At 40.7% G+C, this 14,846-nt stretch overlaps 1 protein-coding gene across 1 annotated transcript; it reads right to left on the reverse strand.

Moving 5' to 3' along the window:
- Positions 1-10,993: 10,993 nt before the first annotated feature.
- LOC112806281 (olfactory receptor 52B6) lies at positions 10,994-13,355 on the reverse strand. Its single transcript, XM_025848583.2, is given in 6 exon segments — positions 10,994-11,132; positions 11,134-11,293; positions 11,296-11,412; positions 11,415-11,915; positions 11,918-12,003; positions 13,270-13,355. Coding segments are annotated over 6 exon segments (1,089 nt in total).
- Positions 13,356-14,846: the final 1,491 nt, after the last annotated feature.

Genomic DNA, 14,846 nt, shown 5'->3' on the forward strand with positions numbered 1-14,846 from the left:
GCGAGGGAGGGCGAGGGCTGCCGATAGGGCCCGCCAGACCCGCGCCGCGCGGGTCCCGCACTCCAGGGGTGTGGTCGCCCGGGCCCCACCTGCCAGCCGGGGCGCGGTTCCGCTTACCTGTGGGCGCCTCACGTGCAGGGGCCTTGGAGAACATCCGAAACGCCAGAGAAGGCGCTTGCAAATTGTCTTCACTTGAGTTTTCCGACTTCTTGTCAGTGTTGAGGAGCACTGATAATACACCTGATTAAAATGTCTGAATAAAAAATATCCAAACTCATACGAGTACGTAAAGATAACCGCTTCGCAGGATAATGGTATGTTTTGCAAAAACATAATTAAAATGTATTAACTTAAAAATTATATCTGCGATTTTAACCTATGTGACCTATGTACCCTATGAGAGACCGTATGTATGGGTCTTTAGGTCCTTGGCTGAGAGCTGTAGCTATAAGGTTTCAGTGGCACAGCGACTCTTTTTTAATTCTTATTTTTTTAATTTTATTTTATTAGGTTAGTCACCATACTTTACATCACTAGTTTTTGATGTAGTGTTCCATGATTCATTGTTTCCGTATAACACCCAGTGCTCCATGCAGAACGTGCCCTCTTTAATACCCATCACCAGGCTAACCCATCCCCCACCCCCCTCCCCCTAGAACCCTCAGTTTGCTTCTCAGAGTCCATCATCTCTCATGGTTCGTCCTCCCCTCAGATTCCCGCTCCCGCCCTTCATTGGCACAGAGACTCTTGAGAAGAAAAGGAAGGGCAAACTTTTGACCCAAGGGACCCCAGGAGATGCACCTGACCTGGTCTGGGAAAGTGGGTTGGGGCAGGAGGGCCTACAGGGAGGGGGGCTGTCCAGATAAAAGTCAGGACAGAAAGGTTGGGCAACATGGATTTTTTTTCACTTAGCATACTATTTTTAAGGTTCATTATTGTATCATGTATGAGTACTTTATTCCTTTTATGGCTGAATAACATTCTGTGGTATGGATTTTCCACATTTTGTTCATCAGTTTTTAGATACTTTGGATTGTTTCTGCTTTTTGGCTTTTATGAATAATGTGACATGAATTTTCTTTTTTTTTTTTTTAAAGATTTTATTTATTTATTTGAGAGAGAGAGAATGAGAGAGAGAGAGCACGAGAGGGGAGAGGGTCAGAGGGAGAAGCAGACTCCCTGCTGAGCAGGGAGCCCGATGTGGGACTCGATCCCAGGACTCCAGGATCATGACCTGAGCCGAAGGCAGTCGTTTAACCAACTGAGCCACCCAGGCGCCCCTGTGACATGAATTTTCTTGTACAATTTTTTTTTAACATAGGCTTTTTGTTTTTCTTGGATATATACCTAAGACTAGAATTGTCAGATCATATATTTACTCTTGAGAATCTTCCAGACTGTTTTCCAAAGTGACTGCACCATTTTACATTCCCACCAGCAGTGTAAAGGGTTCTAATCTCTCCATATCATTGCCAGTATTTATTATTATATGTCATTTATAGTCATCTTAGTGGGTATGAAGTGGTATCTCATTGATATTTTAATTTGCATTTCTCAAAGGACTGATGGTGTTAAGCATCTTTTCATGCACTTTACTACTATTTGCATATCTTCTTTAGAGAAATGTCTATTCAGTTCCTTTGCCTATTTTTTTAAATGGGTTGTCATGTTATTATTAAGAGTTCTTTGTATATTCTAGATACAATTCTTTTATGAATTCTATGATTTGTAAATATTTTCTCCCATCTAGGGGTTGTCTCTTCATTTTCTTGACTGTCTCCTTTAGAAGAACAAGTTTTGAATTTTGGTGAAAGTCATTCATTTTTGTCACTTAGACTTTTGTTGTCATATCTGTGAGGGCTTAACCTAATCCAAGGTTATCAAGATATGATTTAGCTCTTATACTGAGGTTTATAATCTATTTTGAGTTAATTTTTATTGTGTGAAATAGAAGTCCAATTTTATTCTTTTGCACGTGGATATCCAGTTGTCCCAGGACTATATTCTTTGCCCGCTGGATTATCTTAACATCGCTGGCAAGCCACTGAAGAGTTTTAATCAGGGGTGTGTGTGTGTGTGTGTGATGTAGGGGGCAGGTGGGGAGTAACATGTTCTGAATTTGTAAATGTCACATAAGAAAAGATCACCTGGCAGCAGTGAGCAGGGTACAGAGGTCTGCAAGTAACAAAATGCCTCAATCCAGGGAGAGTAAATGTCTTGCTATCGCTTTAATGCAGAGGAAAGCATGCGTAACTAGATGCTCTTGGGTTCAGATAAAAGAGAATGGATTTGTGAAATAATTGGTTTTCTCTCCATGCAAATTGGTGATAATGTGTAGGTAGGGATTAAGGGTACATAACTCTAGATGTACATCCAGATTTCTTACTCTCACATCTTAATGAGGACATGAAGAAGAAGAGGTGAGTTAACAGATGAAGAATACAAGAAGAGAAATATGAAGCGATATTCAAGGGATCACACTGAAGGAACATCTTTCCAGGGAAAGCACCTTGAAGGAACAGAGCAAAGGGCCAAGGAGAAAGCCCAAGGGAGCCCCAATATTAAAAAAGGCCTGGGATGTGTGTTGGGGGGTGCAAAATAGGTAAAGGGAATTAAGAGTTACATACTTCCAGTTACAAAATAAATGTCACAGAATGAAAAAGTACAGCATAGAGAATATAGTCAATAATATGAAGTAACTTTCTATGGTGGCAAATGGTGACTATGCTTATCATAGTGAGTACTGAGTAATATATAGAATTGTGAAATCACTATGTTGTACGTCTCAAACTAATATGACATTGTATGTCAACTATACTTCAATAATAATTTTTTTTAAGGAGAAGTCTGAGGTCTAGCTCTGGAAAAGATACAAAGGAAAGGCAGTATCTAGCACGGGAATTAGCTCAAAACTCTTTTCATCAAAAGCTTTTTTCAAGGTGAGGATGAATAAATCAAATAGTGGATAATTGATTCCATTCGATACAATTTGCATTTCTTTTCCGACTTGTGTTTCTCTCAAGGGACTAGCTACTCCAAAATTCCAGGTCAAATGCCACACTGCTTTGCTCTTTTTAAAACATCTTTTTATCTTTCAAATCAGTTTGAGTCCTCTTAACAAGTTTTTCTTGATCTCTCTTATTTCCTGGACTCTTATTTCCCCACAATATTGAACCCCCTACTTCATGCAAGCCCAATCCACCCACCCTCACCCTTCACAGGCCTTTAACAATTCAGTTTTTACTGAAACTGAATTGTTAAATTCAGTAAAATTTTACCTGAAATTCAGCTTATCAGTGAAAGATGGAAATCTGCTCTAGAAAAAAACCCTAAGAAACTCCTTATATTTGTTTGCCTAAAATTAACTGGCATGTCAGGTACTGAATAGATGTTGTCCTGTAATGTGTTGGCTAGTTTACTTTCCTTTCAATAAATATCTTCTATGGGTTTTTTGTTTTGTTTTTTTTTTTTAGATTTTATTTATTTATTTGAAAGAGAGAGAGTATAAGCGGGGCGAGGGGCAGAGGGAGAAGCGGGATCCCAGCTGAGCAGGGAGCTGGATGCAGGGATCGGTCCCAGGACCCTGGGCTCATGACCTGAGCCAAAGGCAGAAACTTAACTGACTGAGGCACCCAGGCGCCCTATGGGGTTTGATTTTATTATAGGCAATGGCAAGTGTAACTATTTGTATTTTGGGTAGATCTTTCGGGTGTCTGGGAAAGGTGGCAGCTAGGAAGTACACAATGTGGAAACCAGAGAGACCAACTAGTTGATTAAAACAGTCCAGATGAAACTAGATTAAGGCAACAGAGTGAGAATAGGAAGTAACTGATCAAGCAAGCTGCTGAGGCGGCAAGATCAGGCTCTGCAAGAGCAACATACTGGAGGGAGGAAAAAGGAGAATCTCAGATAGATTTTGCATTAAGCTATTGGAAGGATGGTGAGGCTCTAGACCCTAGAAATCTTATTTTTGCATCTTTCATGTCCCCTGTTGGATTTCTAGTACAGTCGGCCAGGGTCCTGCTTTTCTGACCTCAGTACTAAACCTTTCTAGAAGAGGGTGTGTTCTGTGATTTCTGGACTTAACCTTTCTTTTCTCTCAAAGGAGGTAGAAAGTGTCCTAGAAAGGAGTAAAGGAGTATATGGATGGGGTTTAATCACTTTCTCTTGCGAAGAATGGTATGAGCCCTTGTGAGAATCATAGGGCAAAGAAGATGGGATATTGAGCAGCTAACAGATGTGGGTCACTGATGTGTGTATTAAGGAGTCATGATCAGCAGGAATGGACAGATGTCTATAGTAAGAGAACTTGGCAAGGTCTCAAAGTCAGTGGGGAATGTAGAGTATAGGAGTCTCAGGATTAGTAATTCTCTCAGATTCCTGTGTCCTTACATTAACATCCATTAATTTATAAATGGATAAACAAATGTGGTGTATCCATACCACAGCAGATTATTCAGCCGTCAAAAGGAATGAAGTACCAATATATGCAACAACATGGATGAACCCTGAAAACAGTAGGAACCAGCCAGAAAACATCACATACTGTATGATTTCATTTATGTAAAATGTCCAGAATTGATATATTTATAAAGAGAGAAAGTAGCTTAGTGGTTGCCTAGGGCTGGGAGGTGGGATGGAAGAAAAAGGGATACTGGTTTTGTCGGGGGAGGGGGGTCACTGGGATGCTCTAAAACTGGTGATGGTGATAGGAAGGCAGCTATGCTCACCACTATACCACCAACGCTGGTGGTGGTGATAGGGACACAGCTTTATGAACATAATAAATACAGAATCATACACTCAAAACAAGTCATTTGTGTGGTATGTGAATTACATCTCAATAAAACTTATTTAAATGGAAAGAAAGAAAAGAAGGGAGGGAGGGAGGAAGGAAGGAAGGAAGGAAGAAAGGAAGGAAGGAAGGAAGGAAGGAAGGAAGCAAGGAAGGAAGAAAGGAGGGAAGCAAGGAAGCAAGGAAGCAAGGAAGGAAGGAAGGAAACTGGGCTTATCTTCTGGAGCAGAAAGAGAAAGAGAAATGTGGGCTGCTGGCCTCTCAGTCTCTCTTATCTGATGGCCCGATCCCTTTATTCAGGGCTTCCAGGCTGCCTCTCCTTTTTCATTTAGCTTTTTGTATCAGGGTCTGCTGGACAATAGCCTTTACACAGCTACGTCATGGCCCGAGATCAGCTTTTCTCTGCTATCTCCCCAAGCTTGGGTCACACTTGAAACTTGCAAAATCCCCTACATTTGTCCACTCAACACCAGCCCACTGCTGAAGCCTAGTAAGGAGGTGAAACTCTCCGTTGGGAGGGTGAAGGACACCTGGCTTCACTCCCCTCTACCTGCATATGCAGATTGGGACAGAAAGCAAGGAAAACGTTTGTGGGTGGGGGAGGGGTAAAAGAGGAAAGAATGGGTTGGGACCGGAGGAGCCCAAAAGCCTGCTATAGGGAGGTATTCAAAGTACATCCAGTCATTTTCAGTGTGTGGTTTTGTCAGGAATGCTGCAACACCAATGGGAAAATTGAAAGAGGAAGAAATGCCTGCCTCAAGCAAGACTGGTGACAAGATCTTGAAAAACAGCAAATACAAAGGGCTTGGATATTACCAGAGGCCAGTAGATGGTGATATTCAGGTCTTGGCCTCAGGGATGTTTATTTTTCCTCCATGATTTAAAACAAAGAAAAACATGCCCACATCCCACACGTTCAAAATAATTAACTAGGAGAGTCGAATTGAAGCATAGCAGTATGGTTAATAGGCAGTTAAGCATTGATTAATTTTGGTTTTACAGCTTACCTTTCCTCTATATTATGGGGAATATTGTTGTTAAGATTCAAATATTTTTTTTTAAGATTTATTTATTTATTTGACACAGAGAGAGAGAGAGCGAGAGCAGGAACACAAGCAGGGGGAGTGGGAGAGGGAGAAGCAGGCTTCCCACAGAGCAGGGAGCCCGATGCGGGGCTCGATCCCAGGACCCTGGGATCATGACCTGAGCCGAAGGCAGACGCTTAATGACTGAGCCACCCAGGCGCCCCTCAAATATTTTGTAAGCATCTAAGAGGTCCTGGTGTCTAACATTGCGCATTTAAGGCAGAAGGGAGCCTGGGAGAACTTGACTGCCTTGTAGAGAATAAGTGAAGTCCATCTTGTTCAAAAGGGGCATGGAATGTTGGAGTGATGCCCCGGGAATCAAGAGAGCGACCCTCTGCCTCAGAGAAGATTAGCCCTTCCCCAGCCTCCACATCTCCAGGGGCTAGAGCAGCCAACAGTGAGTTCCCCTGGACTGACCTGTCGCACCTCCCTCCTCAGGATACTCCCCACCACTCAGTGCTTTGAGGCCATTAGGAACAATGTCACTTTGCGAGAAGCTCATGATTCAAGGTCATTCCTCACACTTTTATCGCCATAAGGCCCTGGATATCCCTAGTTTTGATTCCATATTCCACCCCTCTTCGACTTTTGAAATCCTCTACTGGACAATCAGAGACTCATAGTCATCTATCAGTAAAATACCCTATATTATCAACTTGTTGGAATATTATCTTTACATTCTTGGTCTTGTCCCTGGCTCTTTGTCTCTTTCTCTCTCTCCATAATTCTCTTATCATGATTCTTGATATTTCAATTCATAGAGGATCCTTGCTTATACTGACCTTCAGTCTGTTCACTACCTTTCTTAAAATAAGCTTATATTTCATCCTTTCTCTGTCCCTCCTTCCCGTGGCCATGCTGCACACCCTGTTGTCACCCCCTAATTACAAAAATTTTCTATGACCTTGGTTTCAGTCCTTTCACTCTCTCTCTCTAGGTGCCATCACCATAATTTCCTTTAATCCCACCATAATGAAACCGGTTCCTGCCACCTATTCCCTGGCCACAGCACGCCCTCCATGTCTGCATTACTCTCCAATTTTCCCAGTTTAAATGCCACTATCATAATCACTCTTTGACATGTTCATTCAAAGACTTTGCCATTCTCCACCTTCTTTGTGGGTTCTTAACAAAATACCAACCCTGCTTTTACTTGACTCTTCGCTGCTTCTCTCTTCATCCAGTTAACTGACCATGGTTGGAGAAACACACACACACACACACACACACACACACACACACACACACACACACCCTCATTTTAAATTCATGTGAATCTTTAATGCCACATAATTTTTTCTCTCCCCCTCTCTCCCAGGCTCTCATCTGCTTTCTCATTAAAGGATTTAAAGCAGATAAAATCCACAACATTTATACAAGTATAAATAAACACATGTCAAGGATTTATTTAATTCATTAATTAAGGAAGGAAACAATAAGATATTAAAATCAGTTCAAATAAGACTATGACTTAAGGAATGAGAATGGAAACATTCTACATCCTACATAACTTACTCTCTACATTAATAAAAATTTACTACTCCAACATGATTTTGCTATTTTAGGAGGCTCTTGTCCAGGAAGGTAAAAATTTCAAATAAGTTTATTATTCAACCTAGAAATACATTTATATGGGATCAACTTCAATAGAGTTTACTCCTTAAGACTTTTCAGGCCTCCTTACCTCAAAATTCTTCTTACCTTATGTTTCCATCAATCTTAAAATTTTATCCTTACCCAGTCTTAATTAAGCCCCTGAATTGCAAGACCCATCTTGCACAAAACTCCAAATTTTCATAAATATCTCAACTTTACCATTCTCCCTTTGAAGACTCTCCAGCCCTTCTCATATTAAGACTAAACTTTGCCTTGTTTTATCAACAGATTATTTATGGGTTACTCTAAGGGAGCCAGCAGTTGACAAGAAATTTGTATTCTCAGCAGACAAAATTACTTTCATTTGTCATGAACAAGAGTCATTTGCAATGCCAGACAGCAAACATTTGCTTTGTTAACATTTTCTACAATTTGTAGGGTTGCAAAATAGCTTAGAACCCAATCAAAGATAATCACAGTAGTACATCCTTATAGAACCAGATAATTCCCAGAGTCTGTTAGACAACATCCAAAATTCCACTCCAAGAGCACCAGTAATCTTTTTCTCCCATTTCCAAATTTTTGCCAATGTTTCCTGACAATTCTTGAGAAGTTTTTCTCTAGGACCCAGCTTCAGTGCCCTGCAGTTTTCAGCCAGGATGGCTAGATGGAGGAAGGGCTAGAGTGTTCTGGGTGTTCTAGCTTGGAAGCTGATCCAGTACATGGTATACAGTAGTATAGGTTTGGCTTTTTCCTTGGCTGGCTCTTACTTCTCCCAGATTCTGAGGACGCAGCATCTCTGGATGCTGGGGGCATAGTTGGTGCTCAAGGGTGTTGTCAGAAGGTCCAGGGTGATGACACAGATTATCTCCTTCCTTGTTCTTAATTAGCAACTGTTTCCTAATTCAGATTGGTGAGATTCTGTTTCCTTCAGGGCCTTCAAGGTTCTCAATTTTTTCCAGGTTATTCAGACTGAGGGGTGAAGGACCAAAAAAAAAAAAGAATACATTACCAAAAGTTACTAAAGCAGTTACCAAGAATTTGTTAAAATGGAACAGATACCCTAGGGTTGTTTAATTCAAATCATAATTGATATGAACAAAAATATGTAAATAAGGCTTTTTAAAAACGCCTTTTTATTAATAAAAGTGACATAATTTATTAAAATTTTAAATTGCATAATCTATCATCTAACTGTTCCACTTGTAGGTATTTAACCTGTAGAAATACGGTGCTCCCAGAGATGCACACAAGTATACCTGAAAGGAAGTGTAGTCCAGCTATTTCATAATACTGATGACACATTTTTTTTTAATAAAGATTTACTTATTTATTTTAGAGAACGGGACCGGCGGGGAGGGGGGCGGGTAGATGAGCAGAGGGAGAGGGAGAGGGAATCTCAAGCAGACTCCTGGCTGGCCACAGAACCTGACACAGAACCCTGAGATCATGACCTGAGCCAAAATCAAGAGTGGGATGCTTAACTGACTGAGCCCCCAGGTGCCCCAATAGTAACAAATTTGATAGCAACAAAATGTTCATTAAAACACCATTTATTTTGTTATGTTAGGCTAATCTCTTTAATAATCAAAACAACTCTGAAGTGGGTGTTACTACATTTTACAGAGAAGGAAAAGAAGTTTAAAGAGGCTCAATATACTGCCTAATGACAAATGGCTACTATGTACTGAATATGGTGACTTTCTCTAAGTCAAGTCTGTGTGGCTTTACATAAAGCCTTTGTGGAATTTGGGGAAGGTACCACTCCTAGTAAGCAGTGGGGCCTAGTTTTTCAAATACTTTATTATTATAAAAATTTTGCCATAATTACTAACCTTGTGCATATGTTGTTTTGTACCTTTAAAGATATGTCTAAAAGGCAATTTCCTGTGTGGTTGCTGGAACAAAGGATAAATGCATGAGACTTTTGTCAAGATATTTCCAAATTCCACAAAAGTTGTCATATTTTATATTCACGAGCAATGTATGAGAGAGCTTGTCTTCTTAAGTCTTTGCCAACACAGTATTAGTCCTTTTAATTTATGCCAATCTGACAGATGAGAAATTGTATTTTGGTATAGTCTTAATTTCATTTTCTCTTAATACTTAAGCATATTCCAATTGACTTTGTCCTCTTTGATCATTTTTTCCCTACATTTTATGGGCTCCTTATATATTAGGAAAAATTAACCATTCATCTGTAATACAACTTGAAAATATTTCTTCCCAATTTGACATTGACTTTTGACTTGGCTTATGGTGGGGTTCTTTTTTTTTTTTTTTTTTTGGTTTTGGTTGTTTTGCCCTGAAAAAAAAAAAGGAAGTATTTATTATTGGAAGATCATAGGGATGTCTCTTTGGAAGAAACATAGAAACAGAGAAGTGAATGAAAGGAAGGAGTGAGTCATGTAAAGATATAGAAAGATGGTGTTTCAGGCATCAGATTGACAGGTACCAGGACCTTAGAAGGAGATGAACTTGCTGTGTCCACAAAACAGCAATAGAGTGTATGTGTTTTGTAGTAGGTATACTTAAAGCAATGTCTACAACAATTTCTAAATACATTTAATTTTTATGTTTAGAAATTATATTTGGTTGAATTCAGTTATGATAAATATTAGATTCTTTTTTAAATCTTGTTTTCTCTTTCCTATTTCTCTGTATAGAAATAAAATTCATGTATGATTATGCAATCTGCTTGGGTCTCAGGACTACTTTTTTTTAAATTCAATTAATTAACATATAGTGTATGATCAGTTTCAGAGGTAGAGTTCAGTGACTCATTTGTCTTATATAACACCCAGTGCTCATTACATCGCATGCCCTCCTTACTGTCCATCACCCAGTTACCCCATCCCTCCACCCTTCTCCCCTCCAGCAACCCTCAGTTTGTTTCCTATGATTAAGAGTCTCTTATGGTTTGTCTCAGGACAGCTTTCTATTAATGATGAGGTAATGAACTATTAATTGAGTTGGATGACCTATTAGTTAATAATACTTAAAATAACAATACAAATAAAGCTATATTTGCAAAGCACTTATTATATACTAAGCACTGTACGTATATATTATATGATATATATTTTTATATATTGTATGTATTATAGATAAATTATAGATGTTCTGTATATATTATGTCCTATATATTATAGAATATATCTATAATGCATATTCTTATACACATGTTAAGGGGAAAACGCAAGTGGATCCTGAGAAAATTCTTATTTAGATGGTAGATTCAGATAAGTTATCACATTTCCCCTATCAGTTTTTCTTAAGACAGTGGGTTATTGGAAGGTATCGAGTAATAGGTGGAAGAAAGTGGGGTGGGTATTACTGTGTATTTCTAAAAAAAGAAATCAAAAGTGGGTTTGAGTAGGGCATCTATTTAAGTAAATTGGCACATGGATGATAATAGCACAGCGATACCTGGAAGATGTAGAGAAGAGGGTAGGGTGGATATAAGAACAACTGATAGATGCAGAAGGAGGTCAAGTTGAAGTCAAGTGGAGAACTTTTATTCAGATTCCTGGGCAAGATGCAAAAACATCTGTTTAGCCCCTTCCCAAATCTGCTTGGTCCTCACTCCATAAATAACGGGATTGAGCATAGGTGGGACGACCACATAGAGGTTGGCCAGGAGGATATGGACAGCGTGGGATGCGTCTCCCACCAAAACTATAGACAAAGGCAGAGAGGAGGGCAGGGATGCAGAAGAGTAAGATGGCACAGACCTGGGAGCCACACGTGCTCAGGGCCTGGGACCGGGCATTTCAGGAAGGGGGGCGGAAGACAGCTCAGAGGATGGGAATGTAGAAACAGTGGTAAGGAGGATGTCCAGGCCCGTGGAGAGTAGAGCAGTTGCCAAGCCGTACCAGACACCGATGGAGATATCAGAACAGGACAGATGGGCGATGCCCATGTGCTCACAAAAATGTGTGCAATGATGTTGACCCGGCAATTGTGTGGGCGCTTGAGAAGGAAGATGGAGGGGAACATGATGATGAAGCTGCGGGTGAGGGTGGCAGCGCTGATCTTCCCAATGACTGTGCTCCTGAGGATTGTGGCATATCGCAGAGGGGAGCAGATGGCCACAAAGTGGTCAAAGGCCATAGCCAGCAGGACTGCAGAGTCAGCCACAAAGAGGAAGTGGATGAAGAACATCTGCGTGAGGCCACTATCAAAGGAAATGTGGCTAGAACCCAGCCAGAAGTTGGCCAGGGCTTTGGGCAGCACGGAAGTGGAGAGCAAGATACCAGCACTGGCCAACATGGACAGGAATATGTACATGGGCTCATGCAGGCCTGGCTGGGAGAGGATGACACAAATTAAAATGCCAGTCCCTGCCAGGGCTGCTACATACATGGCGCAGAAGGGGATGGAGAGCCAGATGTGCAGGTGCTCCAGCCCAGGGATGCCAATGAAGAGGCAGCCTGCCCACGAGTGTCAGAGTCATTCACAGCAGCTGTGCTGCTGGCAGGCGAAAGGGCCATGGTTTTCTTCACCTGTGCCAAAGGGAAGCCATAGCTTCATACTTTGTATACACCAGCAGAGTGCACAGAAATGTTTGCAAACAACCACAAGGTCTGCACACACTTACAGGTCCCACAACCACTATGGGCCCTGAACAGCCGTATTCTCTTTAAACAATTACACACAGGCTCTGCACAAAGTGCACGGTTGTAGACCCTGCCCACAGAAAGGGTCTGTGTTCCTATTCAGAGGCTTTTGATATAGTTCTAGGACTTTCATAGGGCTCAAAAACATTGCCAGACCCAGTAAGTACAGTGCCACAGGTGCTGAAAAGAACAGGACTAGCTAGAACAACAGAAACAATCTCTATAATCTCTATAGGTATGTGAACTGTAATGAGCTCTGCAAAAGCCCCAGGCTCTGCACAGAAGGGCTACAGTCCCATACCATGGAGCAATTGCCTCTGCTTGGCAGACCATGTGGAAGAGTAGGGTTGGGGACAGTGTGCACTGCAGACACTACATCCCTCCCGCCCCCGCATCACGGATGCTCTGAGAAGTATGGAGGCAGTGAAGGCAGCCGTGGCATTTAGAAAGAGCACTGGACATTATGTGGGAAAACAACAATGACAACAACAATAACAACAACAACAACCCGGGTCTGCTCTGTCAACTAGACTTGTGATTTCGGACAACTCACTGTCTTTTCTAAGTAACATTTTCCTGATCTTTAAAATGAGCCTAATTGTTATCCTGTTGGTATATTATATTACGTTTTGTCTTTGGAAACCTTATTAAATGGTGTGGTGCCTCCTGAGTCACCCATCTGTCTCTGAAGTGTGGTGCTGTCACCAGGAACAAGAAGGAAGGCATGGAACAATGCATCAGAAGGTGAGGTCCTCAGACCCTCATCATCAGCATCGTCAGCATTGTTAGGGAACCTGCAGATTCCTCAACCCTACCACAGATCTAATGAATCAGAAGCGGGGCTTGGAGGCAGCAACCTACTTTTTAGCGAGGCCACCAGCTGGCTCTGATGCATGCTAAAGTTTGTGAGCCGCTGAGACCGGAGCTTTTTACTGTTCTTTCTATCTGGTCTAGGTGTCCATCCCTTCTTCCAGGATCAATAGCTTCTAAGTTCCGATTGGTTTCTGCAGCATTCTCCCTGGAAATGCTCAGACTTCCACTAAATCTAACCAGTGTTATCCTCAGCTCACATGGTCAGGATGTGGAGAAAATGACGACCCTGCAAATAGTCTTTACTACCTGTAGACCCCTCAATCCTACCCAATTATCCTCACAATGAACTTATAACTCTTACCACTGTCCAAATTCCTGTTCCTCTATCAACAGAACTTTCCTCCTGTAGGACCCAGATTTCAGCTTTGTCAGGAGCCAACTCCTCATATTATTATTCCACTCTCTCGTCAGTTTATCTTATCTCTGCACCCATTCTGCTCTCCTTTCCTCCAGTCTTAGAGAAAGTCGTGTGAATGTTTCTCCCGTGTTTCAAGGACTCCTTTATCAGAGCTAGAGTATATTTGACTTAACCTAGGCCTAAAAAAGCTCCTTCAAGTTATTTTATTTGTTTATTTAGAGACAATATAAATCAATTGTTATTTTCTATACTAACAACAAACAACCGGAAAATTAAATTTTAAAGCTTCCCTTATAATACAAACATAAAAACGTACAGAATATACGTTAACAAAATCACATATTTAAAAATAAATGTACCTGAAATTTGCAAAGCCTCTACACTAAGGACTATAAAATATGGCTGAGATTTTTTAGAACATAAATAGATGGAGATATACACCATGTACACAAGTCAGAGGATCCAAATGATTGTTAAGATATCAGTTTTCTCCAAATAAATCTGTAATTTGTTTTTTAAATTTAATTTTTTGAACAACTGGCAAATAAAAAATTGCATATATTTAAGGTAAACAATGTGGTGATTTAGAATACGCATGCATTTGTGAAATTATTGCCACAATCAAGTTAAATAACTTAACATCCATCACCTCCTCACATAGTTACTTTTGTGTGTATGTGGTCTTAAACTGTTTTTAAAACCACCTGGATAAACACACACGTACACATATCCCTGCATGTGTGCATATATATATGCATATGTGTGTAAGTATGTCTAAAAGAATAACTTCCCCATCTATTCTCTGAATCCTCTTTTTTTCCTACCTACCCAGGGACTTTGTTCTGTCAATTAATCCTCTCTTCTGTATCTTCAGTCTCTTCTAATTTCTTGGATCTTCTTTCTTGGATCTTTTGTATTTATAAACATTCAAGGCTTCAGAACCTTGAAAACAAAAAATAACAACAGCTCTCACAAAAATACCTTATTCTACTAACCTGTTCCACTACTTACTGTTCTTTCTTGTTTCCTTCAAAGTCAGTCCTTCCATAAACACCTCTTTAGGTTTTGATTTCTTTATCCTCCACTGGTTCTTCTCCTGTCTCCTGACCTTGCTTCCCTGTCCTCATCAAGGCTTATTCTGTCCCAGCAGGATGATTTACTGTTGGTATTTCCTCTCGGCTGTCTGCAACTTCTCCTCACTGCCCACTCACCCTGACTAATCTGGTCCACCGCCTGGGCTTCATTTAGTGCCTCCCAGATCTGTATTTGTCATCTACATGGTTTTCCAGGCTTCAGATCCACTTATCTGAACACCACCCGCCCCCCACCTAGTCTGCAGTCCTTCCATTCTCTAAGCCAGCCTCCATATATAAATAAATTATGTTTCCTAAAGATAATTTTGAGCACAGTACTTACTTGATTACAGATAATAATTTCCCTCTGCCTGAAAGATTCACGCAAATATGTTTCCCACTTCCTCTACTAAAACTGGATCAAATGCTTGTCTCTGAACCTGTTCT

The sequence above is a fragment of the Callorhinus ursinus genome, unplaced genomic scaffold, assembly GCF_003265705.2.
Source record: "Callorhinus ursinus isolate GAN/ISIS: 27379988/994484 unplaced genomic scaffold, GSC_fseal_2.0 scaffold35, whole genome shotgun sequence".
NCBI classification, from domain to species: Eukaryota; Metazoa; Chordata; class Mammalia; order Carnivora; family Otariidae; genus Callorhinus; species Callorhinus ursinus.